Here is a 27,304-nt window from a genome sequence, read left to right as displayed (position 1 = left end):
CCCCTCAGTACAGATTCACACGAGGCATGTAGTGAAGTCAAGGTCACTCTGGACCTGCACCTTTATTTCACAGCTCTGGAATGCTGCACTTGCCTGAGACCTGTCCTTATATACCTGTCTGGGACAGGTATCCCAGTGTCTCCTGCAAGTGCACCCCTGGTGGTAAGGTATGCTGGTGGTTACAGGTCATATCTTATTACAGTCATGTATAGCATGTTAGGATACAGTTATATATAATAATGTAAGATACATGACATCACCCTCCCCCAAGGTCTTATTGTCTTTATAGGTTCAGTCTCTCAGGTGGTCTACGCTCTCGTGTGGAGCGTCTGAGTTGTGGTTCAGTTGTTTGCCTTGGTGTCTGTTTTTCTTTGGGTGTGGTTGCTGGTAGCTCGCCTGGGCTGTCTGTTTCGATTGGTGTGATTGTTGTTGACTCGCCTGGGCTGTCTGTTGGGATTGCCCTTTCCTCAGGTTGTTCCCTCTGTCTGTCCACCAGGTGTGGTGCGAGTTCCACATTATAGTCTGCCTCTGGTTCCGCAGTGTTGTTGGTAAATCTGCTTTTGACTTGGTCTACATGCCTCCGGCAGGTTTTGCCATTGTCCATTTGTACTACCAGTAACCTGTTTCCTTCCTTGCTCGTTACTGTCCCTGCAAGCCATTTGGGACCCCTGTCATAGTTTAGTACAAACACTTTGTCCCCTATCTCATTCCATCTCCCCCTCGAATTTCTGTCATGGTAATCAGTCAGCTTATGGCGCTTTGCCTCAACGATTTTGTGCATGTCTGGGAGGATTAATGAGACCCTTGTTTTTAAAGTCCTTTTCATCAACAGTTGCATGGGGGGAGTCCCAGTCAATGAGTGTGGACGAGATCTGTATGCCAGCAGCAGTCGCGACAGGCGACCCTGCAGCGTGGGACCTTGGATTTTAAGCATACCTTGTTTAATGATTTGCACTGCTCTCTCCACCTGGCCGTTGGAGGCCGGCTTGAACGGTGCCGTCTTGACGTGATTTATGCCGTGGTCAATAATAAAATCTTGGAATTCTGCGCTGGTGAAGCACGGACCATTGTCACTGACCAATATGTCAGGGATTCCGTGCGTTGCAAACATGGTTGCGAGGCTCTCCACAGTGGTGGAGGTTGTGCTTGAGTTTAAAATGGTGCATTCGATCCACTTTGAAAATGCATCTACAACTACGAGGAACATTTTGCCCATGAATGGGCCCGCATAATCTACGTGCACCCGCGACCACGGTTTAGTAGGCCAGGGCCAGGGGCTCAGGGGAGCCTCCCTGGGGGCATTGCTGAGTTGGGCACAAATGGTGCACTGTCGGACGTAGAGCTCCAAGTCCACGTCAATACCAGGCCACCAGGCGTGGGATCTGGCTATGGCCTTCATGAGAACGATCCCCGGGTGCTCGCGGTGGAGCTCCCGGACAAATGCCTCTCTGCCTCGCAGAGATGACTACTCGGCTGCCCCACATCAGGCAGTCCGCTTGTAGTGATAGCTCATGCATGCGCCTGTAAAAGGGTTTGATTTCCTCGGGGCAGGCATCGCGAGCCTCTGCCCAGTCACCGGTTAGGACACATCTTTTTACGAAGGATAACGTGGGGTCGCTGGCCGTCTAGACTCTGATTTGGCGAGCCATCATGGGCGAACCCGTGGACTCAAAGGCATTGATTGCCATGACTATCTCACAGTCCTGTTCGTCAGACCCTTCCGTGGTCACCAGGGGTAGCCTGCTGAGCGCGTCGGCCCAGTTGTCTGTGCCTGGTCTGTGCCTTATGGTATAGTCGTAGGACGCCAGCCTGAGTGCCCACCATTGAATTCGCGCCGAGGAGTTGCCGTTTATTGCTCTCGGATGGGAGGGACGTGAGGGGCTTGTGGTCAGTTTCTAACACAATCTTGGCCCCGAAAAGGTATTGGTGCATTTTTTTGACACCGTACATGCACGCGAGCGCCTCCTTCTCTACCATTCCGTACCCGCGCTCTGCCCGCGAAAGTGACCTGGAGGCATAAGCTATGGGTTGTAATTTGCCCGCACTATTGACATGTTGTAAATCGCACCCGACCACATACGGTGACGCATCACATGTGAGAACTAGCTTTTTACTTGGATCAAAGAAAGTCAAAACACTGTTGGAAAACAGAAGGTTGCGTGCCCTATTGAAGGCGCATTCCTGGGCGTCCCCCCAAAACCAATCGCACCCCTTCCTGAGTAGCACATGGAGAGGCTTCAGCAGCGTGCTTAAGTTCTGCATAAAGTTCCCAAAGTAATTGAGTCGCCCGAGAAAGGCTCACAGTTCCTAGACATTCCAGGGCCTGGGTGCGAGGCGAATTGCTTCTGTTTTGGACTCTGTTGGGCGGATTCCATCAGCGGTAATCCTTCTGCCCAAAAATTCAACCTCGGGTGCGAGAAACAGGCACTTGGATTTCTTAACTCGTAGGCCTACCCGATCCAACCGCTTTAGTACTTCCTCCAAATTACGGAGATGGGAGTCGGTGTCCCTGCCCGTGATAAGTATGTCGTCTTGAAATACAACCTTCCTTGGGATGGACTTGAGCAGACTCTCCATGTTGCACTGGAATATGGCAGCTGCTGACCTGATGCCGAATGGGCATCGATTGTACATGAAAAGGCCTCGATGTGTGTTGATGGTGGTGAGTATCTTAGACTCTTCGGTCAATTCTTGCGTCATATACGCAGATGTGAGGTCGAGTGTTGAGAAAAGTTTACCTCCAGCCAATATGGCAAATAAGTCCTCTGCTCTGGGCAGCGGGTATTGGTCCTGTAGGGAGACTCTGTTTATGGTAGATTTGTAGTCCCCACAGATTCGTACGGATCCATCAGGCTTCGTGACTGGGACGATCGTACTTGCCCAGTTGCTAAATTCCACAGGTGATATAATGCCTTCCCGCAGAAGCCTGTCTAGTTCATGTTCAATCGTTTCCCTCATCACATAGGGTACAGCTCTGGCCTTGTGATGGAATGGTCTAGCATCCTGTGTGATGTAGATTTTGACTTTGGCCCCTTTGAAAGTGCCCACACCTGTCTGAAAGAGATGTTCAACTCGCTTTATAACTGTTGAGCAAGAGGTCCGTTCCTCTAACGACATGGCATGAACATCATCCCATTTCCAGTTTAGTTTTGCCAGCCAGCTTCTCCCCAGCAGAGCTGGGGGGTCTCCGGGGATAATCCACAGGGGAAGTCGGTTCACTGTCCCTTTGTGTGTGACAGAGAGCATGGCGCTGCCGAGGACTAGTACGATTTCTTTGGTATAGGTCCTTAGTTTGGTGTCGACCCTTGTGAATTTTGGTCTGTCTCTTTTATGCGGCCACAGTTGTTCAAATTGTTGAGCGCCCATGAGAGATTGACTCGCTCCCATATCCAGCTCTATGTTGACAGGTATCCCGTTGAGTAGGACCCTCATCATTATAGGAGGCGTCTTGTTGTAGGAGCAGCGGCCATTGATCGTGTTGACCCGCTGTACATCGGTGTCCCGGGTACTGCCCCCACCGTCTTCTGGTCCGCTTTCCGACCCATCCGATTCGTATACCAGCCGAGCTGCCACTTTTTTGCACATGCGGGCCAAATGCCCTGTAAATTCACAGTTCCTGCAAACAGCCTGCTGAAATCGACATCCCCTTGACGAGTGCCCACCTCCACACCTCCAGCACAGACTGCTTCCATTGTTTCCAAAGAATGAGCTGCGTCTGGCTGATCTCTCTTGAGCTTCTCTCAGTTTGTAGTTGATTGCTCACATTGTGGGTTGATGAGGTGTGAACGGCCGTTCCTGTGGCCCTTGATGGCTTCTGGCGCCACTGCCTGCTGTCGAGGGCCTGCTCTCCCGCTTTTGTCTGTGTGTGGGGGTAGCAGCTTGTTTCATGCTGTGAACTCCTTGTTCCGATATTTCGTTAGTTGTCGTACCTGCATTGTAAATCAACCTCGTTTCTTCTTCCCCTGCCAAGAATATCTGTGCAACCAGTGCTGCTGCCTCTAAGGTCAGGTTCTTGGTCTCTATGAGCTTTCGGAATATGCCTGCGTGGCTTATTCCTTCAATGAAGAAGTCTCTCAGCATTTCTCTCCTCAGTTCATCGGAGAACTCACATAAACTAGCCAACCTCCGAAGTTCCGCCACGAAGTCGGGTATGCTCTGGCCCACACAGCATCTATAGTTGTAGAACCTGTGTCTGGCCATGTGTAGGCTGCTCGCTGACTTCAGGTGGTCTCTTACCAGTGTGCTCAATTCCTCAAACGACTTGCTTGCTGGTTTCTCGGGTGCCAGCAGGTCCTTCATTAAGGCGTATGTTTTCGAGCCACAGCTGGTCAAGAGATGGGCTCTTCTCTTGTCTGCTTTGTCGTCTCCTAACCAGTCTTTGGTTACAAAACTTTGCTGGAGCCTTTCTATAAAGTCCTCCCAATTGTCTCCCACATTGTACTTTTCATCTGATCCGTTGTTCGCCATTCTGTGGATTCTGTAATCCCGTAACTCATCGCCACTGTAAAGTCCTGTCCCCTCAGTACAGATTCACACGAGGCATGTAGTGAAGTCAAGGTCACTCTGGACCTGCAACTTTATTTCACAGCTCTGGAATGCTGCCCTTGCCTGAGACCTGTCCTTATATACCTGTCTGGGACAGGTATCCCAGTGTCTCCTGCAAGTGCACCCCTGGTGGTAAGGTATGCTGGTGGTTACAGGTCATATCTTATTACAGTCATGTGTAGCATGTTAGGATACAGTTATATATAATAATGTAAGATACATGACAAAAACAGTTTGAGACGTCTGCCGGTCGTGAAAGGCGTTATATAAATGAAAGTCTTTCTTTCTTTCTTTCGTTCATTCGTTCTTTCTTTCTCTCGCTTCTTTCTCTCTCTTCTTTCTCTCTCTCTCGCTTTCTCTCTCTCTCTCGCTTTCTCTCTCTCTCTCTCTCTCTCTCTCTCTCTCCCCTTCCCTCCCTCACTCCCTCCCACCCTCCCTCCCCCTTTTCCTTTCCTTTCCCTTCTCCTTTCCCTTCCCCCTCCCCCCTCCCCTCCATTTCTTGCTTTACTTTCTTACTTCTTTTTTTCCTTTTTCTCTTTCAAGCAGAGAGACATCGTTGTACAGAATCACGATATCTCTCCCATAACTGCCATGCCATGACAAATACAAGACTCAACTTCAGAGTCATTGAATGGATTTAAGATGCTGCATCACAAATAGTACATGTTATGAACTTTAACTTCATGTTGAAGGGTAATTACTTTCTGGTTTGCGTTTATGTTTACCCAGCAACTGCAGCTGGAATCTCTTTTGAGGTCTTTGCAGGTTTGATCTGACTTACAAAGCCGTTTCCATTCCAAATCTTGATTTTTGATAGTCCGATGGTGTCATGACGTTCTGATGGTTTAGAGATTTCCGCGATAGTTCATTGGAACCTTGAACGGGAGTTGCAGAAGACCATGTATAAACTGTGGTCTGAGGGTGGTTAAGTTTATTTTTAACCCTATTAAAACACATTAATATTTTTTATTTATGGTTTTGTGTTTCGGTGTTTTGGGGGGTATTCTCATTGATAGTAATGGGAGCGCATACAAATGGAGTTCCCATTATTATCAATGCGAATACTACATAGTGATTGGTGGCCCAGGCCCATGTGACTCCAGGATATGAATACATACCTGGAGGACATGTTCCCGTACTCTGCACATCAAATGGAGATGTCCGACCGGAATCCTACTTTCCTCCGGGACCACCAGGTATTTTTGCTAAAAAAAATTTGATCGGAGGAGTTCGCCCGAAGGAACTGAGGGAATGGTCATCCATGATCTTATTGAATGATGGTGCAGGCTCGAAGGGCCGAATGGCCTACTGCTGCACCTATTTTCTATGTTTCTATGTAAGCCTCCAACCACAATTTTCCCCCCAATAGCTATGGCATATATAGGGGTGGTCTACTTTGAGAAATAGTGAGTTATAAATCTATTGGCATCTCACTAGCTTCCTCAATGTAGGCGACTGCCAGTGTTGTTAAGATTGCATGACATGAAGGGGAACTAGGTGAGGCAGTGGGTTCGAACACTGCCCCTTCACACTTAGGGCCAAGGTTCTTGTCTGCTCTGATTGATGGAATTCATGTCTGCGCTCACTGGCTGCAGTGATTGTAAGGAAAATTAGTTTGGATCAGCCTCAACCCACTTCCTCCTGGGTTTTAATTCTCACCAGAAAACTGACTATAATTCTGCATAGATTGACACCAGCTTGTCAGTATCAATCACGCAGGTGAGAAGGATGGCTGCTGTGGGAAATGGAAATGTCACACAGATGCAGTGCAAGATGGTTTACTGCGGTTGGCGGAAGCGCATCACTGGGACATGAAGCAGGAGCTTTTCTCTGTGTTTAACTCACGCTATGCCTTATCTGGGAGAGCTTGGTGCCGATACCGTGGTCGGGGTAAGGGTGGGTGGAGAAGAACAATTTTCCTGGTTAGGGTTTCATTATTTGTTTCATTGTAAACATGAGAAGCTTTTCCGTGTTCACTATTTCTAACTGAGATCCGAGATCTCTGTGTTCCTCCAGCGCTACCCTGCTTTTCATTGCTCCACCATTGGCGGCCGTGCCTTCAGCTATCTCATCCTAAACTCTGAATTCCCTCCCTAAACCTCTCCGCCTTGCTACCTCGCTCTCTCCTCCTTTAAGATGCTCCTTAAAACCCACCTCTTTGAACGGTGTCAAATTTGTTTCATAACACTCCTGTAAAGAACATAAGAAATAGGAGCAGGAGTAGGCCATACGGCCCCTCGAGCCTGCTCCGCCATTCAATAAGATCATGGCTGATCATCGACCTCAACTCCACCTTCCTGCTCAATCTCAATATCCCTTGATTCCCCTAGACTCCAAAAATCTATCGATCTCAGCCTTGAATATACTCAGAGAATCAGCATCCACAACCCTCTGGGGCAGAGTACCAAAGATTCACAACCTTCTGCTTAAATGTCCGACCCCTTATCCTGAGACTATGCCTCCTAGTTCTAGACACTCAGGCCAGGGGAAACAACCTCTCAGCAGCTACCCTGTCAATCCCCTTCAGGGTCTTGTATTTTTCGATGCGATCACTTCTCATTCTTCTAAACTCCAGAGAGTATAGGCCCATTCTACACAATCTCTCCTCATAAGATAGTCCTCTCATCCCAGGAATGAATCTAGTGAACCTCCGTTGCACCGTCTCCAAGGCAAGTATCTCCTTCCTTAGATAAGGAGACCAAAACTGTGCACAATACTCCAGATGTTTCACCAAAGCCCTGTACAGTTGCAGCAAGACTTCCTTACTTTTATACTCCAACCTCCTTGCAATAAAGGCCAACATGGCATTTGCCTTCCTTATTGCTTGTTGTACCTGCTTACTAGTTTCTGTGTTTCTTGCATGAGGACACCCAAATTGCTCTGAACACCAAGTGCCATGGGACGTTTTAGTACATTGAGGGCACTATATAAATGCAAAATGTTGCTGTTGAATCATAAAGGAATTTTATATGACATTTTTCCGCTATGTTTACAAAGCTGCTGAAACATATTGGCCAAGTAATATCTTCTAGTGCACAGAATGGAATGCTGCTTTATTCTTCAGCACTGACATTTCTCAGCTTTGTTGATACAAAGAGTAACTATCAAAAATGTATGGATACAAATAATTATGAGCTATTCACTTCAGATACTTTACTTCTCCATATTCATTTTTTCAAAATCTAGGATATTTCAGTTAGAAAACCCTGTAACCAAGGCCCGAACTCAAGTTTTGCTTCCTTGTCTGAAAAATCCAGCCGTTGTCTTCTTGCCTGTGGCTGAGATACGGTTTCACAATTTTTAGGCAATGAGTGGTTAGGATTTGGAATACACTGCCTGATAGGATGATGGATACAGATTTAATAGTAGCCTTCAAAGGGGAATTCGATAAATACTTGAAGGAGAAACAATTGCAGGGATCTGAAGAAAGAGCAGGGGAGTGGATCTAACTGGATTGCTCTTTGAAAGAGCCGGCGATGACTCGATGAGCCGAATGGCCTCCTTCTGTGTTGTACTATTCTATGATTCTATTATCCATGACCAGCACCCTCTCTAACCTCGCACAACTCGCCACGCTTCTTCGGCAACACCTTCCAGACCTGCAACCTCAACCACCTAGGACGAGGGCAGCAGGCGAATGGGAACACCACCACCTGCAAAGTCACACGCCATCCTAACTTGGAAATGTATCGGCGTTCCTTCACCATCGCTGGATCAAAATCCTGGAACTGCCCTGATGATTGCTTGTAGAAGAATGGCCATTTAAAAATTTTTTTACTTACTCGTTTATGGTATGTGGGCGTCGCTGGCAAGGCCAGCATTTATTGCCCACCCCTAATTGCCCTTGAGCAGGTGGTGGTGAGCCGCCTTCTTGAACCGTTGCAGTCCGTGTGGTGTAGATGCTCCCACAGTGCTGTTAGGGAGGGAGTTCCAGGATTTTGACCCAGTGACAATGAAGTGTGACTTGGAGGGGAACTTGGAGGTGATGGTGTTCCCATTCACCTGCTGCCTTTGTTGTTCCAGGTGGTAGAAGTCATGGGTTTGGGAGGTGCTGCCAAAGGAGGCTTGGCAAGTTGCTACAGTGCATCTTGTAAATGGTACATGCTGCAGCCACTGTGCGCCGGTGGTGGAGAGAGTGAATGTTTAAGGTTTCAAAATCTTTCAGAAGAAAATTCTTTACCAACGAGTGGTGAGAATGTGGAACTTGCTACCACAGGGAGTGGTTGAGGCGAATAGTATAGATGCATTTAAGGTGAGGCTAGACAAGCATATGAGGGAGAAGGCAATAGAGTGTTATGCCGATAGATTTAGATGAGGAAGCACGGTGGGAGGCTTGAGTGGAGCATAAACGCTGGGATGGACTGGTTGGGTAGAAAGTCCTGTTTCCGTGCTGCATATGCTATGTAATCCTATGTAAGATGGTGGACGGGGTGCCGATCAAGTGGACTGCTTTGTCCTGGATGCTGTTGAGCTTCTTGAGTGTTGTAACTGCAACCATCCAGACAAGTGGAGAGTATTCCATCGCACTCCCTGACTTGTGCCTTGTCAATAATGGGAAGGCTTTGGGGAGTCAGGAGGTGAGACACTCGCCGCAGAATACTCAGCCTCTGACCTGCTCTTGTTGCCACAGTATTTATGTGGCTGGTCCAGTTAAGTTTCACTATTGCCTCCTGGCTGATAATTGAATTATTCTGCTCAGACAAGGGACTGAACATAAGAGTGATTGAACCCAGGAGACCGTTCTTGGTCAAAAAACAGTTTTGATGATGCATTGTAATTGGTCAGTGGGATCAACTGTTAACCGAAAGGTTGGTGGCTCGAGTCTACCTAGGGAGGGGAGCTTTAAATTTACAGCTATCGGGAAAGGTCGAACAGTTTGGGCTTTTTTTTAGAAAAGAGAAGACCTAGAGGTGACCTGATAGAGGTCTTTAAAATTATGAATGGATTGGGCAGGGTAGATATGGAGAGAATGTTTCCAATTGTGGGAGAATCCAAAACTTGGGGCCACAAATACAAGGTGGTTACTAACTCCTCCGACTCCTGAGAATCCCTGGCCCAAGACCGTCCAAAGTAGAGGAAGAGCATCCAGGAGGGCACTGTGCAGCTCGAGTCTCATTGCCGAAAACAAGCAGAAACCAAGCGTAGACAGCGGAAGGAGCGTGCATGAACCCAGGCTCCCCACCAACCACTGTCTGCCCCACCTGTGACAGAGACTGTAAGTCCCGCATTGGACTCCTCTGTCACCTGAGAACTCACTTTTAGAGTGGAAGCAAGTCATCCTCGACTCCGAGGGACTGCCTTTGATGGTTATTAATTAATCCAACTGGGAATTAAGGATATATTTCTATCTCAGAAAGGAGTTAGAATGTAAGACTCATTACCACAGGAAGTGGTTGAGGCAAATAGCTTAGATGTTTTCAAAAGGAAACTACGTGAGTATATGAGAGTTGGATAGGCAGAAAGGAAAAGGACGTGGGGTAGCCCTTAATAAAGGATGAGATCAATACAATAGTGAGATTGGCTCAGAAGATCAAGATGTAGAATCAGTTTGAGTGGACAAGTCCCCTGGACCTGATTGCTTACATCCTAGGGTCTTAAAAGAAGTGGCTGCAGAGATAGTGGATGCATTGCTTGTAATCTATCAACATTCCTGGATTCTGGGGAGGTCCCAGCGGATTGAAAAACTGCAAATGTAATACCCCTATTTAAAAAAGGAGGCAGACAGAAAGCAGGAAACTATAGACCAGTTGGCAAACATCTGCTGTTGGAAAAATGTTGGAGTCCATGATTAAAGAAACAGTAGCAGGACATTTGGAAAAGTATAATTCAGTCAGGCGGAGCCAGCATGGTTTTATGAAAGGGAAATCATGTTTGACAAATTTGCTGGAGTTCTTTGAGGATGTAACGAGCAGGGTGGATAAGGGGGAACCAGTGGATTTGGTGTATTTGGATTCCCAGAAGGCATTTGATAAGGTGTCATATAAAAGTTTACTGCACAAGATAAAATTTCACGAGGTTGTGGGTAATATATTAGCATTGATAGAGGATTAGCTAACTAACAGAAAACAGAGAATCAGGATAAATGGGTAATTTTTCAATTGGCAAACAGTAATTAGTGGGGTAACATAGAGATCGGTGCTGGGGCCTCAACTATTTACAATCTATATTAATGACTTGGATGAAGGGACCGAGTGTAATGTAGCCAAGTTGCTGATGATACAAAGATGGATGGGAAAGCAAATTGTGAGGAGGACATAATAAATCTGCAAAGGGATATAGACCGACTAAGTGAGTGGGCAAAAATTTGGCAGATGGAGTGTAATGTGGGAAACTGTGAGGTTATCCACTTTAGCAGTAAAAAAGAAAAGAAAATTATAATTTCAAATGGAGAAAAATTGCAAAGTGCTGCAGTACAGAGGGTCCTGGGGGTCCTTGTGCATGAAACATAAAAAGTTAGTATGCAGGTACAGCAAGTGATCAGGAAAGCAAATGGAATGTTGGCCTTTATTGCAAGGGGGGATAGAGTATAAAAGCAGAGAGGTCCTGCTACAACTGTACAGGGTATTGGTGAGGCCACACCTGGAATACTGCGTACAGTTTTGCTCTCCATATTTAAGGAAGGATATACTTGCATTGGAGGCAGTTCAGAGAAGGTTCACTAGGTTGATTCCGGAGATGAATGGGTTGACTTATAGGTTGAGTAGGTTGGGCCTATACTCATTGGAGTTCAGAAGAATGAGAGGTGATCTTATCGAAACATCTAAGATAATGAGGGGGCTCGACAAGGTGGATGCAGGGAGGATATTTCCACTCATAGGGGAAACTAAAATTAAGGGACATTGTCTTAGAATAAGGGGCCACCCATTTAAAACTGAGATGAAGAGGAATTTCTTCTCTGAGGGTTGTAAATCTATGAAATTCTCTGCCCCATAGAGCTGTGGAGGCTGGGTTTTTGAATATATTTAAGGCGGAGATAGACAGATTCTTGAGCAATAAGGGAGTAAAGGGTTATGGGGAACAGGCAGGGAAGTGGAGCTGTGTCCGTGATCAGATCAGACATAATTTTATTAAATGGCAGAGCAGGCTCGAGGGGCCGAATGTTCTATTCCTGCTCCTATTTCCTATGTTCTTATAAGATATAATAAGGAAAGATGTCACTGGTGGGAGTAGTCTACAGGCCCCCTAACTGTGTGTTACACTGTCGGACAGAGTATAAATCAAGAAATAATGGAGGCTTGTAAGAAAGGTATGGCAATTTTATGGGGATTTTAATCTTCATATTGATTTGGCAAATCAAATTGGCAAAGGTAGTCTTTAGGAAGATTTCATCGGGTGTATTCTGGATGATTTCCTAGAATAACACGTTGTGGAACCAACCAGGGAGCAGACAATTTTAGATGTGGTAATGTATAATGAGACTGGATTAATTCATGATCTCATAGTAAAGGATCATCTTGGGAAGAGTGATTGCATTTTTATAGCACCTTTCACAACCACCGGACATCCCAAAGCACTTTACAGCCAATGCAGTACTTGAAGTGTGGCCACTGTTGTAATATGGGAAATGCGGCAGCCAATTTGCGCACAGCACGCTCCCACAAACAGCAATGTGATAATCTGTTTTTAGTGATGTTGATTGAGGGATAAATATTGGTTAAGACAGCGGAGATAACTCCCCTGCTCATCTTCGAAATAGTGCTGTGGGATCTTTTACATTGCACTGCACTGGGAGTGTCAGCCTCGATTTCTGTGCTTTAGTCTCTGGAGTGGGACTTGAGTCTCTCTAGTTGGGCTGAATGGCATGTTTCTGCGCAGTATATTCGATGTAATTCTATATAATGGAAAGACAGAAGAGTTGGTCAATTGGAAGGATGATATTAAAAGGGCCGAGAGACCTTTTGTCATCCAAACCAACCACTCCAATCTGTGTGGCAGAGCTCCACAATGAACAAACAGCACATCTTCCCCGCTGAGCTAGCGATGAGCTCTTTACAAAGAAAGACACAATTATTTAATGCTGTGCCATGATGAGATGGAAGGTCAACTCAGTTTATTTCCAATATTTCCGTTGGTACAGGGAAAGTTTACAAATTCTACCTGTTCACTGGTAGGGGTAATCAAGCTAAATGGAATTATTCCATAGCACACTGGAATTGGTGTAAAATTAAACTTGAGGAGTTCTGTTAAATTGGAAGCAAATATATATATTTTTTCGAATAAGAAATTCTGATTAAGTCGCACCGATACACGCAAACACAGGAGAGATTTAAAAAATTGGGAAATATTTATTCGAACAATCTTTCGGAAAATACAATCAAAAAAAAATCACTACAGCGTACAATTTGAAACTGTAATTACTAAGAGTTTAGGCCGATCACACTCCAGAATATTTCTCATTTGTCACTGTCAATTTTATGCTTCCTTTGACTCCAGTGAAGCTGATCAGCTGCTGATTTAACAAAACCGAAGGAACAAGCTTGCAAACATGGTGGCTCATTTAAAGGGGCAGCGACCTGGTCACCAGGCAGGCAAGAATCACCATAAAGAAAGATTTGCATTTATATAGCACCTTTTAAGACCACCAGATGCCTTAGAGCGCTTTACAGCCAATGAAGTACTTTTTGGAGTGTAGTCACTGTTGTAATGTGGGAAACATGGCAGCCAATTTGTGCACAGTAAGCTCCCACAATCAGCAATGTGATTTAGACCAGTTTTAGTAACGTTGGTTGAGGGATAAATATTGGCCCAGGACAACAGGGAGAACTCCCCTGCTCTACTTCGGAATAGTGGCTGTGGGATCTTTCACGTCTACCTGAGAGGGCAGACAGGGGTCTCAGTTTAACGTCCCATCTGAAAGATGGCACCTCCGACAGCGTAGCGCTCCCTCAGCACTGCACTGGGAGTGTCAGCCTAGATTTTTGTGCTCAAGTCCTTGGAGTGAATCTCGAACACATACCTTATGACCAAGAGGCTCCATGCGTTCATGCTCCATTGGTTCCATGCGGTAGTGACATATTCTGGCACAGTTTGCTCCATTATGTCACACAGGTACAGAGGGAAAAAAAGCCTTGCCTAACACTTTTTTGGGGAAAAGACAATGGGGGTGAAATTGGGCTTGGACGGGGAAGCAAAGCGGGCGGTATTGCATCTGGCGCCCGTTACAAATATAGTGTCAGCTGTGGCTCAGTGGATACTCGCCTCTGAGTCAGAAGGTTGTGGGTTCAAATCCCACTCCAGAGACTTGAGCACATATATCTTGGCTGACGTTCCAGTGCAGTGCTTAGTGAACGCTGCACTGTCGGAGGTGCCGTCTTTTGCATGCGACGTTAAACCGAGGCCCCGTCTGCCCTCTCGAGTGGACTTAAAAGATCCCACGGCACTATTTTGAAGAAGAGCAGGGGAGTTATCCCTGGTGTACTGGCCAATATTTATCCCTCAATCAGCATAACAAAAAACAGATTATCTGATCATTATCACATTGCTGTTTGTGGGAGCTTGCTGTGCGCAAGTTGGCTGCCGCGTTTCCCACATTACAACAGTGACTACACTCCAAAAGTACTTCATTGGCTGTAAAATGCTTTGAGACATCGTGATCGTGAAAGGCGCTATATAAATCCAAGTCTTTCTTTTCTTCTTTCTGTCTAATATTTCGTTCCGTTGACTTTGATAAAACTGAACATCAAGCGGGGAGTGTATAGGTAACAGATGCGATTCCGGTCGATATACATCTTAATCCATTCATGTGATGTTAGCGAGTCCCTGGTTGCCTTTGAGAAGGTGGTGGTGGTGAGCTTTCTTCTTGAACCGCTGATCACTGTTTGGTACAGCTGAGAGGCTTGCTGAGCCACCAGGTTGGGTGTGGGATTGGAGTCACATACAGGCCCAGACCAAGCAAGGGCAGCAGGTTTCCTTCTCTGAAGGACATTAGTGAGCCAGTTGGGTTTTTAACGACAGTCCGACAGCTTCATGATCACTTTCACAGATGTCCAACATTACTTGCAGAACCTTTAAACTAAATTCAAATTCTGAAAGTGCCATGGCAGGATTTGAATTGACATTCTCCAGATTATTAGTCCAGGCCTCTGGATTACTCGTTCAGTAATGTAACCACTACATTACTGTAACCCACACATTGACTCTTAACGCTGAAGCCTTAAAGGGGAAGGATACCATTTTGGGGAGCCTTAAAGAAAAAGTTTACTGCATACAGATGTACTTGGAATGAATAATCAAGCCTCATTCAAGATGAGAAATTGTAAGATTTATTCCCCCCCCCCACCATAGAATAGCGAGTATGTGAACTCTCAGCAAAAGCTACTAATGTGTGTGCTGTATAGTTTTGCAAACAGGAGCGAGGGAGCGTATCTCAGAGACAGAGCTAAGACAGTAAACAATTTAACAGCGATAAATCCAGAATAGCGCGTTAAATTAAATCTTGGCAGTGAGACACCGAGGCACAGATTCAAATTGACAAGAAGAAAGTTTAGAAAGATGGTGAGCACTGATTGGCTGAATTATGTCAGGATGTCGTTCACACCGAGAGTGGCCAAGATGTGGAATGGCCTTCCCAGATTAAACCACGGAAGAAAGGAAAGTTAACGAATGTAGGAACACAACAAAGAGCATCCATTAGAATCAGCCAGACTTGCAATGGAAAGCCAAAGTACTAGAGGGTCATAATACCATAAGAAATAGAAGCAGGAGTAGGCTGTACCGCCTCTCAAGCTTCTTCCACCATTCAGTAAGATCATGGCTGATCCGATCTTGGCCTCAACTCCACTTTTCTGCCTGCTCCCCATAACCCTTGACTCTCCTGTAGTCCAAAAATCTGTCAATCTCCATCTTGAATATGACCCAGCCTCCACAGTTCTCTGGGGTAGAGAATTCCACAGGTTCACCACCCTCTGAGAGACAAATTTCTCCTCATCTCCGTCTTAAATGGGCGACGACCTTATTCTGAAACTATGCCCCCTAGTTCTAGATTCCCCCACAGGGGTAACATCCTCTCAGCATCATGGTGGACTTTTGCAGAACCTTCCTTTAAGCAATGGTAACAATGGGGTTGAATCCACTATAGAGCAAAGGGCACATGTTCTGTAGGTGTTCAGGTGTGTTGTACCTGACCTAGACATTGTGATACATTCTTTACGACATCACAAACACACACATACAAGATGGCTCTACAGGAACTGGTCAGGTGAGCTTGTCACATGATGCTTTTATTGCATTTACAACAGGAGTTGCATTACCACAGTAGTCTACTAGGTGGACCTCTATATTACACTTCTCCCTCCTTAATGAAGAAGTCATCATAACAAATAATCATCATACATAACTTACATGGTTATACATAACAAAAGATATGGACTTATTTTGCCATATTTACAAATCAAACTTAACCACTGGTTTTCTGGTTCGAAGAGGCTACCTTCGCTCTCGAACCAAACTTCCCAAACTTGGTGTCGAACTTAGACTCATTCTAGGCTGAGCCTGAGGAGAGTTTTTCTCCAAGGGATGCCCTTGATCTACGTTTGGACTCTACAACTTCAAACGGTTTGTCTGCCTGGCTCGGACTCAGACTTAAATTCTGACTTTCTCTTGGACTTATTTTGAGTACATCTGATGTAGGATTTGCTACTGGTACGCTACTTGTATCATTGTGATATATTCTTTACGACATCACAAATGCATACATACAAGATGGCTCTACAGGAACGTGTCAGATGAGCTTGTCACATGATGCATTTATTGTATTTACAGCAGCAGTTGCATTACCACAGTAGTCCACGAGGTGGAGCTCTATATTACAGACATTCTTGCTAGATGCCTAGAGCAGGAAATAAGAAAAATGAGGAATTTTGTTTTCAGGCAGATGCATTCGACTGTGAAATCTACATTACTAAAAGTAAATCTTCATTTAAAAAAAATTCTTTTATTTTCAGTGAAAACTATTTATTCCGCTGGGCAAGTACTGGCCTACCGAAGGAGATTGAGATGCTGAATAATCTAAAAGTGGTGTTCACAGTAAGTATTACATTGAATCTTACAGTACAGAAACAGACCATTAGGCCTAACTGGTCTATGCTGGTGTTTATGCTCCACAGGAGTCACCTCCTAACCTTCTTCATCTTACCATATCAGCATAGCCTTCTATTCCTTTCTGACTTATGTACTTATCTAGCTTCCCCTTAAATGAGTATACAATTCGCCTTAACCATTCTCTGTGGTCGCGAGTTCCACTTTCTCTCCACTCTCTGAGTAAAGAAGTTTCTTCTGAATTCTTTATTGGATTTATTACTGACTATCTTATATTAATGGCCCCTAGTTTTGGACGCCCCCACAAGTGGAGACATCTTCTCTATGTCTATCCTATTGAACCACTTCATAATTTTAATGACTTCTATCAGGTCACCTCTGTAAGAGGTTCTCAGGGAGTGTTGTTGTGCCTTGGGTGACTCTCTCTGGGCTTCTGCCCTCACAGCTTATGCCTGGCCTGTGAGGTACCCTGAGTGCTGCAAGAGCACCCCTGGAGAGACTGTGTCCACAGCTTATGAAGGAGGTTTTGAGACTCGTGCGTCCCCACAGCTTATGCCTAGCCTGTGAGGCACCTGTGAGTGTCAAACACTCCTAACCCCTTCTTCCCTAGCCTGTGACACACAGTTGAGCGTTTTCGAGGTGCTCCTAGCTTCCCTTACACTGTTCTGACATAAGACTCACGATCAGGAGATGTAATACAATAGAACTGAGACAAGGTGATTCCAAGAGGAACTTAGGCTTCTAATTTATTTGACAAGGTGTATCTCAACAAACAGCAATACACCAACAAAACAATCCCCCTAAATCCCACTAAACGGACACAACAAAAATCTTTACACAAGTTTAGCAGTACAATGCCCAACCTCCCACCTTTCCTGGCCTAACTGAGTTGGGAGTTCCGGGGACCAGAGGTCATACTCACTACTGTGCCTTCTGCAGTCTGGTGGTTTGTTTCTTCTATCTTCGGTGTCTTCGGACACTGGTTTTCCTTCAGTGTCGAGAGGCTTATAGGTTGTTGGATCACGAGAGCAGGGAAGCACACACAATGCGTCAGAAACTCCTCTTGATAGCCAGATTATCCAGTCCGCCTCTCCTGCTGAAATCGATCCTTCCCATTGGTGGGCTTTGTGATTTTGAAAAATGCAGCAGTTTTAGATTATTGTGGGTTTTTTCCACTGATGTTAACCTACTCAAGGTTTGAATGGGTGTTGATTGCGTTGGCCTCCTGTAGCCATTGTGTAGGCCCTTGGGTTCTTTTGGGTTCCCTAGTTTTCTGAAGGTCTGCATAATTTCCCTCCAATTCAGTTTTCTCTAACCTACTCAAGGTTTGAGTAGGTGTTAATTGGGTTGACCTCCTGTAGCCATTGTGTAGGCCCTTGGTTTGTTTTGGGTTCCCTAGTTTTCTAAGGTCTGCATAATTTCCTTCCATAATGTAAACATGGGGAAGACAATAGCCCGATAATGGCGATGGGTCAGTCCCACAGTTTTCAAACAAGTGCTCACCCTTTGGCTTGAAAGCCCCATGCTTCGGGCTGACTCTGTCCCACCATTGGCCCTCCGGTGTCCTCCCCCGTCCAATCACTGCTCTGCCAAGGTCAAACCATCTCGGTTTCAATTCACAGCACAGACCGATCCCACAGCCCTTTTCCTTCTGGGTAAAATGAGGGGGTTTTCATCCTCCCCTACACCTCTCAGTCTTCTCTTGCCTGGTGAAAGAGCATGGTCAACCTTTCCTGATAGTTTGAACCTCTCAGTTCCGATATCATCCTTGTAAAGCATTTTTGCATTTCCACCAGTCCTATAATATGGAGGCCAGATGAACAAATAAAATATCTTTCTCTATTCCTATTCCCCTTCAAGGAATTACATAGGTGGCCTGTTCCCAGACTCTATTGGATTTAGTTCCTGAAAGGTCCATCCTCACCTGTTGACAGTTAGATGTGCAGTTAGAGCTCTTTATTTTTTTCAAATTGACCAGCTAAAATGGGCTGAATGGCTCTTTTTGTTTGTATTTATCTTGTTGACTGTCCCTTTGGTTTTCAGAAGCGATCGCTCACTCTCTGGCTTTCCAACACAGTTCTACTGGAAAGCACAAAGCTGTCAACGGTTGCAGAGAGGCGAAGGAAGTACACCACACCATGGTTGCAGTCGCTTTCCCTCCCCTCCCCTCAGAGTCCGTTTCTTTCTTTTTTGTCCCTTGTCTCCGATGGCAGTTAGTCATTATCCTGCCATTCACACCCTATCTTGACTAATGTTTTTCTAACTCCTGGCATTACCATTTGAATTTGGGCCATCATCCCTTTTGTTTCTCTAATCTCTCCTGTCTTCCACCCTATTATAGAACTTCCCTTTTGTTATTTCTTCCCCTCCCCCTTTCAGTGCTCGTTAAGAATCTTTTCGAACACTCTCCAGTTTTGACGAAGGGTCATCGACCCTCTCCACAGATCTCCTGACCTGCTGAGCTTTCCAGCATTTCGGTTTTTATTCCAGATTCCAGCATCCGCAGTATTTTGCTTTTGTATTACATAAGATAGTGTTGGTTACTTTGGCCAAGGCAATCGGAGTCCCGTGGTGGGACCGACCCCAGACTGATGGGATAAACGGGCAGGAAGCTGAGTAGCAATATAATCATAGAATCATACAGCACAGGGGGAGGCTATTTGACCCATCGAGCTTTGCAGGCTCTTTGAAAGAGCTACTCAATTAATCCCACTCACCTCCTCTTTCCGCATAGCCCTGTAAATGTTTCCTTTTCAAATATTTATCCAATTCTCTTAAAAAAATTACTATTGAACCTGCTTCCACCTTTCAAGCAATGCATTCCAGATCATCACAACTCACTGTGTAAAAAGGAACCTACCTGTCCCCCTCGTTCTTTTGCCAATTATCTTAAATCTGTGCCCTCTGGTTACCGACCCCCATGCCAATGGAAGCAATTTCTCCCTATGTCCTCTTTCAAAACCCCTCATAATTTTGAACGCCTCTAGCAAATCTATCCTTAACATTCTGTGCTCTAAGGAGAATAATCCAGCTTCTATGGTCTTTCCATATAACCGAAGTCCCTCATCACTGGTACCATTCTAGTAAATCATCTCTGCACCCTCTGCACGGCCTTAACATCCTTGCATGACATATTTTAGTGTCCACATTCACCGCCTCCACCACCGGCACACCATGGCTGCAGTGTGCACCATCTACAAGATGCACTGCAGCAACACGCCAAGGCTTCTTCGACAGCATCGCCCAAACCCGTGACCTCTACCACCTAGAAGGACAAGGGCAGCAGCTGCATGGGAACACCACCACCTCCACGTTCCCCTCCAAGTCACACACCATCCTGACTTGGAAATATATCGCGTTCCTTCATCGTCGCTGGGTCAAAATCCTGAAACTCTCTCCCTAACAACACTGTGGGAGCACCTTCACCACACGGACTGCAGCGGTTCAAGAAGGTGGCTCACCACCACCTTCTCAAGGGGCAATTCAGGATGGGTAATAAATGCTGGCCTTTCCAGTGATGCCCACATCCCATGAATGACAAAAGCACCTTAAAGAGGGTTGGTTAGAGATTGATTGAGAGTTGGAGAAGACAGGAGTAACTTTCTAATGTATATATATATATATGAATTTATTGGCACCAAAACATGCTGTGAACAATTGGAATTGTTACTCATTTACCTCTTGATCTTTTCGTTTTAGGATTTAGGAAACAAAGACTTGAATCGGGAAAGGATTTACTTAGTATGTCAGATAGTACGGGTCGGGCGAATGGAACTGAAGGAAACCAATGCCAAAAAGATGACTCAAGGATTGAGAAGACCATTTGGAGTTTCAGGTACGCGCAGAATTGATGTGTTGCACTGTTTGGAAGAACATGGCGAGCACACTTGGATTCAAATATCAAGGTGCAGGGGAACATGTGCAGCTTGTGAACTTTCAACCGGAAGTAATTAGAAGAATGTACGAATTGGCAGGAACAGGACAAGACCATTTGGCCCAACAAACCCATCTTTTTAGTAGTGTCAGCCATGGCTCAGTGGATAACACGCTTGTCTCTGAGTTAAAAGATTATGGGTTCAAGTCCCACGCCAGAGACTTGAGCATAAACATCTCGGCTGACACTCCAGTGTAGTGCTGAGAGAGTGCTGCACTGTTGGAGGTGCCATCTTTCCAATGAGAAGTTAAACCGAGGCCTTGTCTGCTCTCTCAGGTAAAGGATCTCATGGCAATATTTCAGAGAAGTGTAGGGGAGTTCTCCCCAGTGTCCTGACCAATATTTATCCTTCATTCAACATAACAAAAACAGAACATCTAATCATTGTCACATTGCAGTTTGTGGGAACTTGTGCGCAAATTGGCTGCCGCGTTTCCTACATTGCAACAGTGACTGCACTTCAAAAAGTACTTCATTGGCTGTAAAGCACTTTCAGACGTCCTAAGGTCGTCTGAAAGTGCTATATAAATTCAAGTTTTCCTTTTCGAATTAGAGGATCACACCAAGAGTAGGACTCGGAGTTATAAGGAGCAGGAAGAGCAATTTCTATTTCTATTTGTTTTAATTTATTAATTCCTGGGATGTGGGCGTCACTGGCAAGGCCAGTATTTATTGCCCATCCCTAATTCTGCTTAAGAAGGTGGTGGTGAGCTGCCTTCTTGAACTGCTGCAGTCCATGTGGTGAAGGTACTCCCATAGTGCTATTAGGGAGGGAGTTCCGGGATTTTGATTAGTGACGATGAAGGAACACGATATATTTCCAAGTCAGGATGGTATATGACTTGGAGGGGAAGTTCGAGATGATGGTGTTCCCATGCACCTGTTGCCCTTGTCCTTCTAGCTGGTAGAGGTCGCGGGTTTGTGAGGTGCTGCCGAAGAAGCCTTGGCGAGTTGCTGCAGTGCACCTTGTAGATGGTGCACACTGCAGCCACGGTGCGCCGGTGGTGGAGGGAGTGAATGTTGAAGGTGGTGGATGGGGATTCGATCGAGCGGGTTGCTTTGTCCTGGATTGTGTCGAGCTTCTTGAGTGTTGTTGGAGCTGCACTCATCCAGGCAAATGGAGAGTATTTCATCACACTCCTGACTTGTGCCTTGTAGATGGTGGGAAAGACTTTAGAGGTTGGGGCTGTTTTCTCTCAAACTGAGAATATCAAAGGAGGATTTGATAGAGATGCTCAAAGTGATAAAAATGGAATAGACAAAAGACACGTAGATGATTCCCACTGGTAGCAAATCGAGGATTTCAAGACAAGTACTAACAGCACTGATTTCAAGATAAGTACTAACTAGATAAAGCTTTTCACTCAGAGATTGGAATGCGGAGCGCTTTATCACGGGTGGTTGATCTATGCTAAATTAATTACAGCATTTAAAAAGGTTTTAGACAATTCCTTGAAGAAGGTATATAATAGATGATCGATCCGATATCGCGTGTGTTACACCATTGCTGATAGTAATTCATTCATGGTGTAGAAATGAGAGTTTCAGATTTCCAGAGCTTTGGGACAAGTTCCAGGGTGGGAAGCTGTACTGAGGAGATGAGCTTCACTTAAACTAAACTGGCACCAATATCTTCATGGGATGAATAAATAGAGCAGAGGGGAGGGAAAAATCCTAATTTAAAAATAGATAACATGGGGGAGTGGGGGAAAAGTTAGATTGGCAGAGGTGGGAAATTTTAGAGTTAACCAAGATGGTAAATTAACGGAGACTTAAGGGGACCTGTAGCTGAAAAAGCCGTCAACCAAACAAGTTGTCTCTGTAGCAACACTAAGAGCATTACAAATAAACTAGAGAAACTCAAGGCATGAATCCAGTTAGACACTATGATGTGGTAACAGTCAGAGATCTGCAGCCCAGGCATATTTGAGGGTTAAATGTACAAAGATGCAAGATTTTTAGAGAGGCCATTTAAGGCTGAGATGAGGAGGAATTTCTTCACTCAGAGCATTGCAAATCTTTGGAATTCTCCAAAGGGCTGTGGATGCTGAATCGTTGAGTATATTCAAGGTGAGATAGATAGATTTTTGGATTCTAGGGGAATCCAGGGATATGGGGATCGGGCGAGAAAGTGGAGTTGAGGTCGATGATCAGCCATGATTTTATCGAAGGCCCTTGTGGCCTGCTTCTGATTCTTGTTATTTTATGTTCTTATGACAGGGAAAATAGGAATGGGAGAAATAAAAGAAGCCTTTATATACATCTTTCATGACCTCAGGTTCAACCCAAAGCATTTCACAGCCGTGAAGTACTTTTAAAATGCAGTCACTATTATTATGACATAAACTTGACAGTCAATTTTTCTTATTTGTTCTTGGGATATGGGCCATGTTAGAAAGGCTGCATTTATTGACCAGGCCTGTGACCTGCTGCAGTGCTTGTGCTGATGGTGTTAGGGAACTGCAGGGTGTTGATCCAGTGATGATGAAGGAGCAGCGCTATATCTTCGAGTCAGGATGGTGCGAGACTTGGAAGGTAACTTGGAGGTCACGATTCTTCCACAACATTGCTGCTCCTATCCTTGGTGGTGGAGGTCATAGGGCAGGGAGGTGCTGTTAAAGTAACATTGGTGAGTTGCTGCAGGGCAACTGTAGATCATACACACTGCACCCACAGTTGGGGTGGCAATTGACTGAAAGAAAGAAAGAATTTGCATTTATATAGCGCCTTCTTTGACATCACCTCCAAAACCCGCGACCTCTACCACGTAGAAGGACAAGGGCAGCGGGCGCATGGGAACCACCATCACCTGCAAGCTCGCCTCCAAGTCTCTCACCATCCTTACTTGGAAATAAATCACCGTTCCTTCATCTTCGCTGGATCAAAATCCTGGAACTCCCTGCCTAACAGCACTGTGGGAGCACCTTCACCACACGAGCTGCAGCGGTTCAAGAAGGCGGCTCACCACCACCTTCTCAAGGGGCAATTAGGGATGGGCAACAAATGCCGGCCTTGCCAGTGACGCCCACATCCCCTGAATGAATTTTAAAAAGAACAGAAGCTTCTAACTCAGATGAGAGTGCAACTCCAAGATTGTAGATCAGGAGCATGGTAGAAAGGAGACTGAGAACATAATGAGGACAGAGTATGATAAGAATTTGCAATTGATATGGTGGATATTAGCAACTGCACAAGAGAAAAGGCGTTTTTTAAAGAAGAGCTGAGTCCAAATAAAACAGAGTCTATGGATAAGGAGAGAGTGGAATTGCTAAATAGTTTTCCTCAATCTTCATGGTGGAGAAGGAGGATCTAATACTTGAGGTACTGGGAAACTAGAGATTAGTGAAGAGAAAGAAACTGAGAGATTAGTATTAACATAAAACTTTTAAGAGATAAAATCAAATCAGACAAACAATCTGACCCAGACAGATTCCACCCAAGGGTATTAGAGGAAATAACGGTTGAATTCGTGCATTGATTATAATCTTCCAAAGCTTGCTAGGTTTTGAGCTGGCATCTGGAGACTGTAAGTCAGCAAATGTTTCATCTTTTAAAGCAGAATAAAAAGCAGGAAGGGTCTAGCCAAGTAACTACAGCTCTGTGAATGTAATATCAGCAGCGGGGAAATTGCTTGAATCCATCATCAGGGACAGAGTAGGTGACTACCTGGAAAGGAGTATGCTGATTAGGGAAGAATCAGCAGGGCTTTGTGGAAGGACGGCTGTGACCAACTAACCTCATCCAATTCTTTGAATGTTACTTTAATTAGTTCTCAGGATACTGGCAAGACCGCATTTATTGCCTCACCTCATCTGCTGGGATTGACTGGCTCGGGCATGGAGAGTCGGCCACATATAATTCTTATGACATCACTAAGAAGCAGACTACACACAAGACGGCTCTAAACCATAAACTATCATCATGCGACTTTGCCACGTGACCCTTTTATTGTGTTTACATCAGTAGTTACAGTACCACAGTCGTCCACTAAGGAGTGGGGGGTGCGGGGGGCAGCAGTCCACTACGGGGAGCTCTATTACAAATGCGGACTGGTTTGACGGGCTTGTGGCGAACTAAATAGGGTTTTCCCTACAATCCAGCAGCCAGCAAGGTGCGTTCATCTGGTGCTACCGTGCGCATTACCAGAATTAATAAGCAACAACAACAACTTGTATTTATAGAGCGCCTTTAACATAGTGAAACGTCCCAAACGCTTCACAGGCGTCTTTGAGAGTAAAAAAATTTGACATCGAGCTGCATAAGTAGAAATTAGAAATTGACTGTACATTTTTGTAAAAAATGTTTTTATTCATTCATGGGATGTAGGCGTCTCTGGCAAGGCCAGCATTTATTGCCCATCCTTAATTGCTCTTGAGAAGATGATGGTGAGCCGCCTTCTTGAACCTCTGCAGTCTTTGTAAGTTTCGTACAACTAAGTGTCTTGCTGTGCCATTTCAGAGGGTAGTTAAGAGTCAAGAGCTGTGGGTCTGGAGTCACTTATACAATAACAACTTGTATTTATATAGCGCCTTTAACGTAGTGAACGTCCCAAACGCTTAGCCACTTAAATAAAAATTAGCGCAGGTGGCTTGGTCACAGATGGAGGTTTTAAGGAGCGTCTTGAAGGAGAAAAGAGAGGTAGAGAGGCAGAGTTTAGGGAGGGAGTTCAAGAGCTTAGGGTCTAGGCAACAGAAGGCACAGCCACCAATGGTTGAGCGATTATAATCAGGGATGCTGAAGAGGGCAGAATTAGAGGCAAAATACTGCGGATCCTGGAACTATAAACAGAAAATGCTGTAAACACTCAGCAGGTCAGGCAGCATCTGTGGTGAGAGAAACAGAGCTAACGCTTCAGGTCGATAACCTTTCGTCAGAACTGGAAATAGTTAGAGATGTAACAGGTTTTTATCAAGTGCAGAAATAGGGAAAGGCATGGGGAAGGGGAAGAAAGAACAAAAGGGAAGTTCTGTGATAGAGTGAAAGGCAGGATTGATTGAAATGACAAAAGGAACGATGGTACGAGACCTGCTGAGTATTTTCAGCATTTTCTGTTTCTATTTCAGATTCCCAGCAGGATTTTGATGTTGAAATCTAGTTCATATACTGGAATGGATAGATATTTTAGAGTTTTTCTTAATTACCTGAAGGGTCAGGATGAGATTAAAATAAGTAGGGCGGAGTAGTGTTTTCTTTTATTTGTTCATGGGATGTGGGTGTCGCTGGCAAGGCTGGCATTTATTGCCCATCCCTAAGTGTCCTTGAGAAGATGGTGGTGAGCCGTCTTCTTGAATCTCTGCAGTCCGTGTGGTGAAGGTGCTCCCACAGTGCTGTTCGGGAGGGAGTTCCAGGAATTTGACCCAGGGACGATGAAGGAACGGTGATATATTTCCAAGTCAGGATGGTGTGTGACTTGGAGGGGAACGTAGAGGTGATGGTGTTCCCATGCGCCTGCTACCCTTGTCTTTCTAAGTGGTAGGGATCGCGGGTTTGGGAGGTGCTGCCGAAGAAGCCTTGCGAGTTGCTGCAGTGCATCTTGTAGATGGTACACACTGCAGCCACGGTGCGCCGGTGGTGGAGGGAGTGAATATTTAAGGTGGTGGATGGGGTGCCGATCAAGCGGGCTGCTTTGTCTTGGATGGTGTTGAGATTCTTGAGTGTTGTTGGAGCTACACTCATCCAGGCAAGTGGAGAGTATTCCATCACACTCCTGACTTGTGCCTTGTAGATGGTGGAAAGGCTTTGGGGAGTCAGGAGGTGAGACACTCGTTGCAGAATACCCAGCCTTTGACTTGCACTTGTTGCCACAATATTTATGTGGCTGGTCCAGTTAAGTATCAGGTCAATGGTGACCCCCGAGATGTTGATGGTGGGGAATTCAGCGATGGTAATGCCGTTGAATGTCATGGGGCGGTGGTAAGACTCTCGCTTGTTGAAGGTAGTCATTGTCTGGCACTTGTGTGGCGTGAATGTTAATTGCCACTTATCAACCCAAGCCTGAATATCGTCCAGATCTTGATGCATACGGGCATGGACTGCTTCATTATCTGAGGAGTTGCGAATGGCACTGAACACTATGCAGCCATGAGCGAACATCCCCGCTTCTGACCTTATGATGGAGGGAAGGTCATTGATGAAGCAGCTGAAGACGGTTGGGCATGGGACACTGGCCTGAGGAACTCCTGCAGCGATGTCCTGGGGCTGGGATGATTGACCTCAAACAACCACAACCATCTTCCTTTGTACTAGGTATGACTCCAGCCAGTGGAGAGTTTTCCCTCTAATTCCCATTGACTTCAGTTTGATTCGGGCTCCTTGATGACACACTCGGTTAAATGCTGCCTTGATGTCAAGGGCATTCACTCTCAGCTCACCTCTGGAATTTAGCTCTTTTGTTCATGTTCGGACCAAGGTTGTAAGGAGGTCTGGAGCTGAGAGGTCCTGGCGGAACCCAAACTGGGCATTAGCGAGCAGGTTATTGGTGAGTATGTGCCGCTTGATAGCTCTGTTGATGACCACTTCTATCACTTTGCTGATGATTGAGAGTAGACTGATGGGGCGGTGATTGGCCAGATTGGATTTGTCCTGATTTTTATGGACAGGACATACCTGGGCAGTTTTCCACATTGTCGGGTAGACGTCAGTGTTGTAGCTGTGCTGGAACAGTTTGGCTAGAGGCGTGGCTAGTTCCGGAACACAAGTCTTCAGCACAGTAAGTGGAATGTTGTCAGGGCCCATAGCCTTTGCTGTATCCAGTGCGCTCAGCCATTTCTTGATAACACATGGAGTGAA

General features: G+C 45.5%; 1 protein-coding gene across 3 annotated transcripts in view; it reads left to right on the top strand.

Moving 5' to 3' along the window:
- LOC139236054 (dedicator of cytokinesis protein 2-like) overlaps positions 1–27,304 on the top strand; it is a 1,544,097-nt gene that overhangs the window by 234,063 nt on the left and 1,282,730 nt on the right. For all 3 annotated transcript variants that reach the window (XM_070866795.1, XM_070866794.1, XM_070866796.1), the window contains 2 exons: positions 16,488–16,569; positions 20,281–20,416. In XM_070866795.1, the coding sequence (XP_070722896.1) occupies positions 16,488–16,569; positions 20,281–20,416 (218 nt within the window). The remainder of the gene's footprint in view (positions 1–16,487; positions 16,570–20,280; positions 20,417–27,304) is intronic.

The sequence above is a fragment of the Pristiophorus japonicus genome, chromosome 2 (genome assembly GCF_044704955.1).
Source record: "Pristiophorus japonicus isolate sPriJap1 chromosome 2, sPriJap1.hap1, whole genome shotgun sequence".
Taxonomy (NCBI): Eukaryota; Metazoa; Chordata; class Chondrichthyes; family Pristiophoridae; genus Pristiophorus; species Pristiophorus japonicus.
This window is presented reverse-complemented; position numbering and strand designations above follow the sequence as displayed.